General features: G+C 32.8%; 2 protein-coding genes across 5 annotated transcripts; one reads left to right on the plus strand and one right to left on the minus strand.

Moving 5' to 3' along the window:
* Positions 1-226: 226 nt before the first annotated feature.
* Positions 227-5582, plus strand: LOC110618116 (mitochondrial carrier protein MTM1). Of its 4 annotated transcripts, XM_021761171.2 has the most exons (11): positions 227-416; positions 496-787; positions 1047-1136; positions 1450-1578; positions 2710-2769; positions 2871-3041; positions 3236-3335; positions 3536-3627; positions 3807-3956; positions 4429-4487; positions 5108-5582. In XM_021761171.2, exons 2-11 carry the CDS (start codon positions 533-535, stop codon positions 5238-5240), a joined length of 1239 nt encoding a protein of 412 aa, XP_021616863.1. In that variant the 5' UTR covers positions 227-416; positions 496-532; the 3' UTR covers positions 5241-5582. The 4 variants fall into 4 exon arrangements, with proteins under 4 accessions (XP_021616863.1, XP_043813417.1, XP_043813418.1 ...); XM_043957482.1 differs by lacking the exon at positions 1047-1136; XM_043957483.1 differs by lacking the exon at positions 5108-5582 and having other exon boundaries at positions 3807-4024.
* A 2748-nt stretch (positions 5583-8330) lies between these two features.
* On the minus strand, positions 8331-12040 carry LOC110616466. The gene is made up of 4 exons (XM_021758825.2): positions 11880-12040; positions 10881-11624; positions 9210-10278; positions 8331-8866 (listed from the first exon to the last, which is right to left on the minus strand). Exons 2-4 carry the CDS (start codon positions 11539-11541, stop codon positions 8680-8682), a joined length of 1917 nt encoding a protein of 638 aa, XP_021614517.1. The 5' UTR covers positions 11542-11624; positions 11880-12040; the 3' UTR covers positions 8331-8679.
* Positions 12041-15099: the final 3059 nt, after the last annotated feature.

Here is a 15099-nt window from a genome sequence, read left to right on the forward strand (position 1 = left end):
ATTCATTTATAAAAAAATTTTCAAAAAAATCCTTATAAAATCATATAAAATGTTAACTTCATTTTAAATTTTTAAGTGAAAAATAATCCAATTCTTATTATCATGTCAAATAAAAAGAAAAAGAGTTGTCCATTCACTTGGGCAAACACAGTCCAGATGTTTGGTGCTGTGGACCCCACACCGTAAGTCGCGCCTCCTCATAAGCGCCATAGAAAGTCCTAGAATCAGAATCAACGACTACCCTTCCCTCGTATGAATTGAAACTAGGGTTCTGTTTGCGTTAAATAACTATCTGATTTTGCTGTCACCACCTAATTAACCGAGTGGTTTTAGCAAAAAAAGCACTGGAATTAGAGCATTAATCAAAATCAACCGGAAACGACACCAAACGTGGTCGTATCTCTAGCCTCTGTGAGGTAAGCGTTTTCTGCCGTGTTTTCCCCGTTTCCAAGAATCGTGAAAACAATGCTTAATATGAAACCCACTCTATTGCAGATTGAAGTCTCTATTTGGTCGGTCTTGATCAAAAGAGATGGTCGAGCTAGAGCGAACTCAGAAACCATGGGCGACTCCAGACCAGACCGCAAGAGTCGAAATCAATAGTCACGATTTGTTGATGTCGGATTCCTTGGTGATTGATGGAGCAGAGCCTGGATTATCTGTTCCTCATCCTCGCCACTCAAACTGTAAGTCCGACTGGAAATTAGGGCTTGCAGAAAGAGCCTTCTCGGCTGCTGGTGCTGCGTTTTTATCAGCTATTATAGTTAACCCTCTGGATGTTGTCAAGGTAATCACTATGCATGCACCTATTTATAGGTTTTTTTTTGGTCGGTAAATTGATGTGGTCGCTTATTGTCTAATTTTCCCCATTGAAATATTCTATTTCTTTGGATTAATTGGTTTATCTTCCTTATAACTTGATTATTCCGTTTAGCTGCATTTGAGGTGTTATTGACAAAGTTTGTGGGAATTATTGCAATTTCTGTTGTGAATATGACTAGAAATTGGTCTCAGGCTGAAACCATTTTTATTTCCTCAATTTATAGACAAGGTTGCAGGCGCAGGCTGCAGGGGTTCCTTACTCCCACCCACTAAGCAATATTACTAGTCGGATGGCATATTTTGGGCCAAACATGGTATGCATCCCCCCCCCCCCCCCCCTTCTTTCAGCCAGTTTGAAACTATTGTGAGGAATTTTTTTTTAATTATTATTATTATTTTTTATCAATTCTCATCTGGAAACTAAAAGAATTTAATTCTTTTAACTTCTAAAAAAATCATTTTAAAAGGGAAAAAATTAGGCACAGTAGTCTGATTGTATGAGCATTCAATCCATTTCTTTTCTTACATATCATTTATTCCAAATGAAGCCTTTGTGTTTGCAAATAGTGTTATTTTGTCTCGTACTTAAGTTTTCAGCTAATCAGGTATGCTATATGTTGCTCTCAGATGTTTGCTGATCTAAGATGTTCACCATCATGCACGCGTGCTGGAGTTCATGGAACGGTATCGATTTGCCCTCCTGATTGTTTTCAATACAAGGGAACTCTTGATGTCTTCTACAAAATCATTCGACAGGTTGATTTTTTTTTGCTTTCTTTGACATGTTCAAGTACATATAGCTTTTGACCATGCCAATTTATGACAATAAGATGAAATGCTTGTATCTGCATTGTGCAAGTGAGGAGATATTCATTTCAAATCGGATGTATTAATGTGTGGTGGTCAGTAAACATTTGCAAGTACAGCCATAGTTGTCAGATCAAGATTCGAATTGAGAATCAAAATCTTCATTTATAAATTGGGAATCGAATCAATCGTAAGATTGGAAAAAATTTTAAAAATTAATTAAAAATGATATATATTCTAAAAAATAAGTATAAAAATATTGTAATTACATATTTTAATAATTATAGAATTATTATTTGTCTTAACTAAAAATATATTCTATAATAGAGCAATATATTCTTATTATGTTATATAGCTTTATATTATGAATTGAGAGCTCTTGAATTGTACACAATGATTATCATTATGTATATGCTGAAACTCTCATTTAAATTTTATCAAATAATTAAATAATAAAAAAGAATGGTAGGACACATTAAAAGATTAAAATATATTAATATATAACGTCATAATTTGACAACTATAATTAGAGAAGGAAATGAATTTTTTTTTTTTTAAAAAAAAAAGAAAGAAAAATAAGAGGGAGGGGGGAAAGAGTGAGTGATGGAAGAAAAATAGCTAAGGAAAAGGTTATGGGCAATTCGCATGGCAAAAATGAGTGAATTATGAAACTAACCACTTTTTTAAAAATAATCCCTTGAATCAAGCGAAGTCTTGATCGTTTCATATTGATTCACTTGATTCATTGTCGATTCTTTTGACTTAGTCGCAATTCGAGTACATTTGCGATTTACCCCATAGATGTGGATCAAATCGCAAAGATGTGGAATCAAATTGAGGATCATAAGATTTTTCAAGTATATTTAAAATTTGCGCCATGGATTCAAATCGATATGGTGGGAAACATATTCGAATAAAGAATCAGAAGATTCTAACAACAGGGAGTGTAACATATTATGTTGACTTAAAAAGATTATGATGTGTTTTCTGTTTTAGGTTTTATTTTTCATAATAGCCTTTGTCTTTGAGTTTCTATAAACTTGATCTGCCCTCAGTTATTTATTCGGTGGTACTTTTCAGGAAGGATTTGGTAGGCTTTGGAGAGGCACAAATGCTGGTCTGGCCTTAGCTGTACCAACGGTAAATTTCTTGATCTGTGTGGCTATGCCCACAAAGAGGTGGCACTATGGTTTGTGCTAATTTATCATTTACTGACTTTCTTCCAATTTCTGTAAAAACAGGTGGGAATCTACCTACCATGCTATGATATGTTTCGCAATTGGATGGAGGGTTTTACCTCCCAGAATATTCCTGGGGCAATGCCATATGTGCCTTTAGTAGCAGGTTCATTGGCACGTTCTTTAGCCTGTGCAACTTGTTACCCTATCGAACTTGCTAGAACTCGCATGCAGGTGGGAAAAAAATAGAAATTCCATGATTCAAGATTTAGTCTGGTTTCTAGTGTAGTGTACGTTATGTATGTGGATTCATTTGATGGTTTTAGAATTTGATGATGATCTCTTTCCATTTTCCGCTTTCTCACCTTTATATTTTCTTTCATTCTATAATTATAGTTTCTTATTTCAGCACTTTATTACAATTTTAGGCATTTAAAGCATCCCAAGTTGGTAAACCTCCTGGAGTTTGGAAAACACTGCTGGAGGTCCTCTCCCATGTAAGGAGCACAAGTAATGCCCAAAACAACTGTAAGTTGATTCCTTTATCAGCATAACTTTTGATCTTTGAATTGCATCTCAAACACGTCAACTAATTATGACATTCTCATGCTAATTTATACCGGGAAGAACCAAAATGAAGGATTATGGCTCAGAACACATCCTTGTTGGCATATTGAAAACTAGTTAACATGATTACTTATTTTAGTTGATTCACTTGGTTGCAACAGTGGGAGGTTACCGCGTGTTATGGACAGGCATGGGGGCACAGCTTGCTCGTGATGTTCCATTCTCTGCAATTTGTTGGTCAACCCTTGAGCCAGTGAGAACCTAACTGTTTGGCTGTTCTCTCTCTCTCTTTCCTTTTTTTTTTCCTTTAAAAACAATCACCACTCCCTCCTCCTTACTTCTACCTTCCTTGGCCATCGATATTTAGATGATTTAGTGTTTGCATGCTGTATATTTGCTGGAAAATGACATTTTTGTTTGCTGTTAGTATAGATCAGGAGAAGACTATTAAGTTTGGTTGGTGAAGAATCCAATGTGGCAAGTGTTCTTGGAGCAAACTTTTCTGCTGGTTTTGTTGCGGGTAGTCTTGCTGGCGCTGCTACCTGTCCTCTAGATGTTGCCAAAACCCGAAGACAGATAGAGGTTACTTGCCCCTTCATAATTTGCATGCCAATTTAGGCAGATTTTGACCGTCATGTATATCTGTTAAGGTGTCTAGTATGATCTCTCTGTAATTTATGGCGTATTTTGTTGGTTCTTTTATGCTACTTGAAGAAAAAATGGGAGAAACAAGACACTAACCGAATCAATAAATTTGCAAGAATTCAATTTAATTGATTTCTTTTATTGTTAAAAAACACATTTGAAATAAAATAATTCAATTCTTGTTACTTTAAAAAATTCAATTTAAAAGAAATATAAATCATGCATGATTGCGTAAGAATTCAATTAAATTTTTTTCTTATAAATTATTTATTCCAAACAAGAGTAAATGTCCTTGTAGTTTTAAGGAAAAACTGAACCAGAGCACTGTTTGTCATTGCAAATGGAGATTGATAAGCTTTTCACTTGACTGACAGCATCTAACAACTTGATGTCTTTCTCCTGATTTCAGAAGGATCATGTAAGGGCATTGAGGATGACTACACGACAAGTTCTTTTGGATGTTTGGAGGTACATTTCTTACTTCATGAATATGAGTTTTATTGTTTGATGTCCACCTTCCTCACCAATTTGGTAATGTGGAATATTTGTTAGGTTTTCCGTATAGGCTCATGCTTGGCAAAGTGCCTGACCAAGTAGCTCAACTTGGTCATTTATTTTCTTAATGAGACAATAATACTAAATTTTCATAAACGCTAAACGAACTGTTTGTAAGGCCTAAGATTAAAATATGGAATTGAGGGCTCAAGTCTCAACTATTGGATTGTGTGTCATTTGAATGTGATTCTTCATTAGGGGAGGTAAGTATGTTGTGGACAATCCAGAATCTCAGTACTCCAGTTGCTGGTATCGAAAAAGAAAAAATTGCAACAGGCATAGAATGTCCTCTTGTAAATGATATCCTCGTCCCATCATGGTGCCCTATAGTTGTTGAGTTTTCACTTACAATGACATAATAATGCCACTTTCATGACTTGTATGCCTTGAATCTGATGCATTTTCTGCTGTCTCTGATGTTTTCCTGCTGTACTTGCATACAAACTAATTTTGGCTTCTGATTTCGTTATTGTGGATTTACATATTTCTCATAGATGATGATTTTTTTTTTCTTTTAATTTTGTTTGGATTAGGGATGGAGGAATGAAAGCGCTTTTCACAGGTGTTGGTCCTCGTGTTGGACGTGTAGGCCCATCTGTCGGGATCGTGGTGTCATTTTATGAAGTTGTTAAGTATGTTCTGCATCGCCAGTATGCAACTTCGTAACAAAGATGGGGTTTAGTTCCTTATCAGTTGTTTTTGGTCTCTGTTGAATAAGTTTTTGGTGACAGCATAGGAGAAACACTCGGCATTGAAGTAGTAGCCAATGGATATCACGTGAATAATATAGCAAGCAAAGAAGAGAATATGGTTCTGATAACGTTAGGTTCTTTTCTCTAGGCATGCAAGTGCAGGATGGAAAAGCATTTGCTATCTTTGGCCAATTTTGTTTCCTAGGTTGATTGCAATATACAGCTCGGAATGAGCATGAATTTTGTTATTTTGGGAGATTTCCCTATTCTAGGATTTCTCTGAGTTTTAGTAGTTTACAAACATGTTCTTTCCCATGGTTCCTTTTTCTATCATTTACACTTGTTTAGAATTAAAAAAAATTGCAAAAATTTAATTTAATTAATTTCTTTTTAAAGAAATACATTTCTCATTGGGATAAAATGAGCCATTTTAATTTTTTTTTGGCAGAAATGATCCAAATAAGTAGTGCTGTTACTGTATATCTTTGTCCTCGGTTTCCGAGATTTACGGATGGGTCGGAGAATGATTGGGAAAAACAATACCAGAACAACAAGAGAAACATCAGTACTATTTCTGCCGCTAAATACAAGCAGATCAGTCGAAGAAGGATTGGGAAAAATCTAAGCTGTTTCTTCAACTGTGGTTTTGCAATGGAAGACGGGTTTCATTAGGCGGATGGTGGTTCTACAAATAATTTTTAATATTTGCGGAAGGTGGACCTTTAGTTCTCGTTGCTTTTCATTTTTAATTACTAATAAATAAATGTTAATATTTAAAATGCAAAATTAATATTTCATTAATAAAACAATAGAAGAAACAATTATTTTCATTTTTTTTAAAACATTAATTTATTTGATTTTTTGTGGGTTTATTTAATAAAAAAATAAAAAACAAATTTATTTAACTTTGATGAAAAGTATGTGTCGATTATTAATTATTTTATTTGAAATGAAAAAATTAATTTTTTTAAACTTGTAAATTTTCCATTTAGAAAATAGAAATTCAGTAAAAATTGATTTGATTTTTTTTTTTCAAAATAAATTATTTCGGACAAAGAGTGAGAGAAGCTTATAGCCAGCCAGATGGTGAATTTCTTTTTGCTAGTCGTAGATTGTGAAAAACACTAAATAGTGATAGCTTATTTAGTACTTCATATCTACTATTGAATATTAAGATATGTAATTAAAAAAATAAAAATTATTTATTAAATTTATATTATTATTAAAAAAATTATATTATAAAAATTTAATTAAATTTATTAAATTTTAATTTTTTTAATTATTTATCTTAATATTATTAGTTTGGTATACTATATCATGAGAAAGTAATAATTTGTCCCAAATGGCACGTTGCCACGTTGATGGCCTTTATAAAATGAACTATATCTTTGAAAGAAAAAAAAAACAATCACTCACTCTTTCCTTACTACCATAACTCTCCACTGTTAAGGAGACCAATGGCCATTTACTGTACAATTCACTATTAAAATTCTGTTCAATAATAATTTTAAAAATAATATTTAATATTTTAATTGAATTAAAATATTATTATTTAGAAATTATAAATAAAAATAAAAAAATTAATTTTTATAACATTTAACTAAAACACTACTAAAATGATTATCATTATTAAAACAGTTAATGATTACTAAAAGGTTAATATTATGGTATATAGCCTAGGGCATTGGCAGTCCACAATGGTGCAACCTCTTTAGGTCATAAGTTCACTCATATGTGAAAGTATTAGGATTTAATATTTAAAGAAAGTGTCTTCTTTTTGTTAATTATGGTTTCACCTCCTCATAAAATTATTTACACTATGGATACTTTTACAAGAGATCATAAATTTCAAAAACAAATTCATAATCCTATTTAATTAATGTATTTTTTAATAAATTTATTCAAAAAGTAATTTCAAAGTATCTGGATGGATCAAGAGAGAAATGAGTGAACAATTTTTCTTTTTTAAAAAAAGGAATAAGCAAAAGAGAAATATGATCATTTGGGAATAGAATCAAAACTACACAATCAATGCACTGCCCAAACCAAATCTCACGAGGAGTCCTCCACAGGAAACAGGAAGAGATATTTCGAACCGAAATCTGTAGCTCTTTGGTTGCCTCCAAATTTGGGATTCACAATCTCAAAACTAGAAAGAAGCTAATTATGATCACAAAACCATAAACCATTTTTCTCCAGAATCATGGAATTGAATCTCAGTGAATCAGATATGTCAGAACCAACGCCACCAGCATTAGAATATAAGCTATTCCTTGGTCTATTGAGGTGCCTGCAATTAATTTAACCCCCACAAAAAAAAAAAAAAACCCTACCTGTTAATTAATATTCAGAAAGGAATCCGATGTGATTTTAAAGAAAAGAAGGTATGAAGAGTTACCGTCGCTAGTGGGTGAAGGAGCAGAAGCAGGGGACTGGGCATGAGCCAAAGGCAAGACGATGATGTAAAGAACAGCAATGGCGGCCAAAACTCTAAATGAAACCGCACAATAAGCCATTTCTCCTCTCTTTAGAGACAGAGACCTTACAGAATAAATAGAAGAAGCAGAGAGTTTGAGTTTGAGAAATTATTGTGGACGAGAGGACATTGTGTTGTAATATTTATAGCCTTCTCTACATGTTTGTTTTTTGAGTGTAAAATGTGGGGTCTACCCGCAACTCTAGAGGACCCACAAGCCCATGTGGCCTTCTATTTCCTTGCAGTTCCAAGCTGTGGTCTTGAAAACTAAAGAAGATAGACCAGCCTGTGTTCTTAGGATTAATAACATTTATAATCCCATTCTTTTTTAATTTATTACATGATAATGGGGATTAAGGAATTAACATCTATTGCTGGTTCTATCTGGCAAGCTATTTATTAGAATATTCTCACATTGATTGATTGCTTGAGCTCAAATCAGCAATTCAATTTTAAGCTAAATTAGAATATTCCATCCCTTGAATAATGCAAGTTATGTCTTGCAATCTTTAATCATTTAGAATCAACAAAAATAAACAAGAGTTCTACTAACTCCAAATCCAGCTCAAAACCATAAAATAATAATAATGATGATAATAATGAGCTTGGTCTGTAATGATTGCTTTCTTAATCATTTACAATGAAGTAAGCAAAATACACACACCTTGTAACAGAACTAGAGAAAAGAAAAGAAGACTAAGCATGATGGGCTATAAATTCCTCTGAGATCAGGGAGCTGGATCTCCTATTTCTATAGATACAAGGCTATCAAGAAAAGCTAGCTATATTTACACATGTTTGCAAGTATTATTACAGAACATTGCCACATAGTCAAGGATGCAAAAAACAACAAAATGTCATCCTCTGGAATTCACATCTGCCCAGAAAGGTACTTCTGACGATGAGTGCCATTGTTGTGGTGTTACTGAGATGCCAGTTAACGAGGGAGGAAGAGAGGATCCTCCTTGTTCTTGTAGATCTCAAACAACTGCTTAGAATAGTGAGAAGCCAATGTTCTACAGAGTTCAACTGCCTGAGAGCCCCGTTCTTTCAACTGCTGGACCGATTTCTTTAGATCACCATGCGGATCTCCATCTGTGAGAAACTCTGCCAAGGTTGTGCCCCTGTAATATTTTCCAACAAAATTATTGCCACTTACTAAAAATATCATATGGATATATCCTAAAGAACCTGGCAATTCAAGGACAAGTACAATTGCGAATTATTATAATTTCTCATCTAGATTCACATCCTTTAAATTTAAAAAAAAAAAAAAAGGATAAACTTGTTCAAGGATTCATATACGAACTTGAAATCAGGAGGCGAAAAATATGCCCACACAATTCAATGCAGCATGATATCATGTATGCATACATATGGGCACATTAACTAGTAGGCAGTTCATTGAATTAAGTCTCTCAACTCGTCAAACTACTCTGCACATATAAAATAAGAAAAGACCTATACCTGAGAGCATCAAATTTGCTAAACCCTCGGTTGTTGTCATACATTGTTTCCTTGCTAACTTGTTCCTCAGAAGTTTGCTGCCGATAGAGAGCACATACAGCTTTCATACAGAGCTCAAGATCTTTACCAAAGGCTGAGAGCATGTCTGCCTCTAACTCCCACTTAAATTCACGATCCTTACTTCTTTGAAGTTTGGACAAAATCTCATCAAAATCCACATTGCCATCTGATGCATTTTCTGAGTGGCTGGAAGCATTATCAGCATCAGATATGTCAGAGCTGTCAACAATAAATCCATTCAAGCTCTCACCTTCACTGTCTGATCCAACCTCAGTTTCACTGTCTTCAACATCACCTGTAGTAGGAATTCCTTGTCCATATTTGGATTCAGTGATCTTATTTGAAGAGCTCCTTTCACCCTTAACTTTTTCTTCACATTGCCTCAAAGTCACTAAACGGCGCCTTGAACGGGTGACAATACCTTTGACACCATCATTCATAGGACTGCCAGGAAAAGAATTTCCCACATCAGAATTTGCAATATCAGGAATTAATCCTTGAAGATGAAACCTCTTTAGTTTGGATATTGGAACATTGTCATCTTCATCATTCTCAGTGTCACTAGTCACAACTTTAGCAGATCTTTTTCTCTTAGGAGTTGGGACACATGGAACATTTTCTTTGCAGTCATCCACATCTTCTTTGTAATCCTGATTGGAAAGTGCCCCCTTTAAACACTGATCAGAAATCTTGTCCTTGTTAACCTCCAAAATTCCAGCTTCCACATGATCTGTTGAAATGACATTTTTATTTCCTTGACCATTGGAAATAGAAAATTTGCCACCACATGTATCAGATTCATCATCACTATCAAAAATGTCAATCACATTAAGACATTCAGGTTTGCTGCCGCCTGGGGTTGACGGAGCCATCTTTTTGCTAGGGCTTCTGTCTTCAAATGGTAACCGCCTTCTAACTGTTTTGTGATATTCCCCTTCAGATTCCAAACAGACACCTTTCTTTCCCACCAAAGGAGTGTGGCCACATGGACTGTCTTTATATGGTGTGCCTACAAAAGGGGAAAATTATGAAGCTTGTTATAGAATTAGTTCACTACTTGTTTCTTTCTTCCAATCAAGGAACAGAACAGCATTTTTGCGAGCAAAAGAAAGCTTCATTCCAGGATTTCTCACACTTAGACGTAAATCAGAAAAGAAGAAGGGAAGGAAAGCAACAGATTACAGATTAAACATTTTGACTGAAAGTTAACCTAAAAGGGCCATCAATGTTCTATGCTCTCAATTAAAAGTGATTCATACATAGATATGGAATTTTGGATAAATGCTCTTCTGAAAAAAATTTTAGCTGACACGGCTGCATTGTAAATCCATTTAAGTGAGAACTCCTCTAAACCATAGCCAAATTAAATTCTATTTGGTATAAATAAGAAATCCAGCATATTAATTTGATCAGCTAGGATAACCGATGGTTCCAAGGTATATAACAGCCAAATAAAGTAACATATCCTTGTTTTTTATGTTTAGTGCTTTGACACCTACTCGTGATAGAAGAAAATGAGACTCGACTAGAGACAATGCAGCCTTTAACATAAACGATTGGTAACACAAAGTAAATAGCAACAGTAATAAAAGAAATCAAGTCAGTTCATACCAGCTGCAGGAAAATCATCAATGATTTTACCCAGGGTACCACAGCTTGGCCCTACATCCACCAAGTTCTCGTTAATTTGCAGCTGGTCCATCCTGATCCTTACATCTGTTCTATTTTCACCTTTGGCAACCTCATTTGATAGTCTTTTCCTACTACTCAAGACTGTACTGCCATACACCTGTGAAACACACAAGTCCAATTCTTGAAACTTTTTCTTCCAAATCTCAACCTCACTTTCAGCATTTTTCTTCTCACACTCCAGAACATGGTTTTCAAGCACGAGCTGCTCTACTATATCCTCTTCATCTCCCTCCCCTGTCAAATCAACAACTGCATCCCCCTTGTTCCCCCCTCTAAGACTAGCCTTATTTTCATTCTCAAAAGGATTTCTGCTCTTTCCAGATTCACCATCCTTTGTCCTTAAAGCCATTAGTTCATCTTCAGCAGCACACTTTTGAGCATCTAGTATCTTGAACTTAGCCTCAAGCACTCCATACTCACTCTTCCTCCTTTCAATCTCCCGTTCCAATTCTACAATCCTTGCTTCAGCCTTCTTATTACTTTCTTCCAATTTACTACACCTACAGGTTTTTGAATCTTCCTCGCAAATGAGCTCACACTTTGGAACTTTACTTTCAATTTCCTCCATATTCATCGCCATGTATAAGAAGAGAACTTTGACCCACGGAGTAAAATACAAAAATCACGCTCTTGAATTAACCCACCGATTCCCTAGCGGGTACCCTGTTTCAAAATTTTCACCAAACAGTTACAACTCTGACAATAAAAATTGAGAGAGAAAACAACAGCAGAGTGCGACTCTCTGCCAGATTATAGCAAATGGTATTATCTTTATAGAATAATAGAAACCTCTGAGTTCTAAATCACCTATAAGAGAAGCAATTTTTCCTAATTATTTTGTTTCCTCAAATTCTGGAAAACAAATTAAGCATAAAACACTAAAAAGAATGCATTAGTTACTAACGAAGAAGAAGTTACCATGTTACATAATTGTTAGAATGCCAGGACTCGGAGACTGTTTCTAGGTTTCCCACTTTCCTGCGTTTTTCTCCACTACGAGTATCCGGCGGTATTATAGAAAGAGAAAGCCGGAGAAGTATGAAGTTTTAACGACGCTGACGTTACCAGGCGAAGGGATTGAATTGGTAGTAGCACAATATTTTAACTGATAAATTATTAAAAAAATTAATTATATTTATTATCTTTTAAAAAATATTCATAAAAATCCTAAACTTTATAATTTTTTATAATTATACCCTTAACTTTTTATATATAAAAATATCTTATGTTAATAATTTTTTTTATAATTATATTTTTTATTTATATTTTCATTAAAAATTAAAGTATAAAATTAATTTAATATAAAAAATTTCAGATTAAAGGGTTCCATCCATCTAATTTTTATTATTTATTTTGAATTAAATATTAAAAGTTTAATCAACAAAATAAAACACATTTTTTATCTATATATATGCTTTTAAATTTAAATGTTATTTTATTAAAAATTTTTATTAATTAAAAAATATTTTATATTAAAATAAATTTTTATTAATTTTTAACAAAAATATACATGAATGATATAATTATAAAAATAATATTAATATGGAATATTTTTATAAAAAAATTAAAAGTATAATTGTAAAAAACAGATAGTTTATATTTTATCTTTTTATATAACTACATAAAAATAAATAAATTGAATTTTAATAATTTAAATCTTAATATATATTATGTTATCTAAATATATTTTTTTAATCATTAATATACTTTTGGTTATGCATATATTTTTAATAATATTTTTAAATTTCATTAAAATTTATTTAATCATTATAAATAAAATTACTATTTAATTATGGAAATTAAATATGACATTTTTATATAATATCATATTTTTATATAACAATGTATCTGGTATATTTCTTTCTTTTATATAATAATTTTTTTATCAAATAAATGTCATAATACGGTGAGATGAAAATATTTATTTTATAATATAATACTATGCTAATTATATTATGAATATTAATTAAAATTATTATGATTTAAAATAACTAGCTACTAGTAGTGTTCTTTCTTGGGCGTGTATTAGGGACTTTAATGATGTGTTTTGTGCTTTTGAGAAGGTAGGTGGTCTAGATCAGCCAAACTGACTTATTCAGAGGTTTCGAGATACAATTACTGCTCTTGGATTGCTCGATTTAGTTTATGCTAGGTATAATTTACTTGGGAAAATGACAAAGCTAGACAGATGTTTAACTAAGACCCACTTTAATCAAGCTGTTGCCCATATGCTTGATCTTTCTATATCGGATCACCTTCCGAATTTTTTGCAATTGCAAGTTTTTATGCCACTGTTCACCTCTTTCGATTGAGAATAATTGGGCTTTTGAACCTGAATGTCTGTTTTGTGGTGAAGGAATGTTGGACTTCTGCTAGTTTTGAGAGTTTACTTGCTAAACTCAGTTCTCGTTTGAAGGCTCTTGATTGTTGGGGAAAACAATTTAAGATTAGGTTTAGAGTAGAGATTGACGATTGCAAAAGGATTATGAGTCATTTCAGTGAGTGATGTAGAGTTACTGAAAGGCGTCACTTTTTAAATGCTAAATAGAAGCTGGGGTTGCTTTTGAACCACCTAGGAATTTATTGGAAGCAAAGGCTAAGGTTCATTGGTTTCGGGAAGGGAATCTTAACACAATCTGTGGCCTTTTAACATTTAGCAATTCATACCTATGGAATAAGAATCCTGCATTTCACCGCATGATAACATTTGCCTTGCTTTTTGTTAATCGATGCCTTTCATGAAAATGAGCCTCTAGACTTATGGATTGATGCTGCATGCTTATTGATACAGTTGGATTGGATGACGATGACATCCAGGGTGCAGAAACAGTTGATCACAAGAGAGGGAGAAAAGAATCTGATCTGGCTTCAAGAAAGCTTGAGAAAGAAGAATTTTGTGCTAAGTTGAAGAAAAAAGCAAGGGTACTTGTAGATGTAAGGCCTTGCAGCAACGGAAGTTCTTCCTGCGTTCAATGCTAATATCTTAAATATGTCTTAAATTACTATTTTATCAGTCAGGTTGAGCATGAAGGTGCTTCTGAAAGGCAAAAATCAGTCCATTGAGTGCTGAAGGATGGTTTTCTGAAGCAAATGTCTGTCTGTATGTATTCATCAAGTTGAGTGTAGATTATGGTGGAAAGTGTACTTGGCAGAGAAAGCTTTACAAATACCTGTACTCATGCAACACCCTATCTCTTTCTCGTTCTTCCTCTCCTCCTCATTTGGAAAATGTTATGTTTCAGTTTTGGATAAATTTGTTTGTAGCCCTTTCATTTATAGCCACGATTTTGTTATTATAGACGAACTAACTACACTGAAGTTATTAATGAGCTAAAAAAACATGTCTATATTTTAGAAAAATGAAGCTAATTGATCTAAAAACAAATCCATGTTTTGTATACGAAATTAAAGTTTATAAAAAAAAAGTGTATTTAAATAAATTTTTGTATTCAGATTCAATTTATTAAACTGAAAATGTAAATGAGGCACTTAAAATAATATTGAAATTAATTTAAAGACCAATTCATTTAAATAAATTTAGTCACTGTGAATTTATTTTGATAACTATTTTTTGAAGTTTGTACTCATGTAGGGAAATTATAGGGTAATCCTTCTATTTTTAATATAAGATAAAGTAAATAAGATTTTTTTTTTTTCTGTAAATAAATGGGTCATTTAATCATATTTGATTTCATTTACCATTGAATATGGATTAAATGACTAGAATATTTTTAGTTGTATTAACATACATTTTCTGTAACGTATCCTAAAGATTTAAGAACTATTCTACTAAAATATCTACTCTAATTGTAAATACATTCATATGCATAATTGTAAATTTATTAAATATATGAATATTGTAAGATATTTAAAACTATAATGTTTTAAATAATTTTATTGTAATTTTTTATTAATTTATAATAAATGTTGTGGAGTAAATATTATATAAATCAAATTAATAAATAATAAGATATGTTAATCGCATGAACATATATTTTTGAGATTTTCAATCACATTAATTTTGATTATTAGTCGAAAAAATAAAGTTCAGACTTTACACTAGCAAAGTGGAGTTTCATGATAAAAATATGGAAGGAAAAAGCCGAGGCAAACACGTAAAAGAAAAGAAAATTGATGT

The sequence above is a fragment of the Manihot esculenta genome, chromosome 6 (assembly GCF_001659605.2).
Source record: "Manihot esculenta cultivar AM560-2 chromosome 6, M.esculenta_v8, whole genome shotgun sequence".
NCBI lineage: Eukaryota > Viridiplantae > Streptophyta > Magnoliopsida > Malpighiales > Euphorbiaceae > Manihot > Manihot esculenta.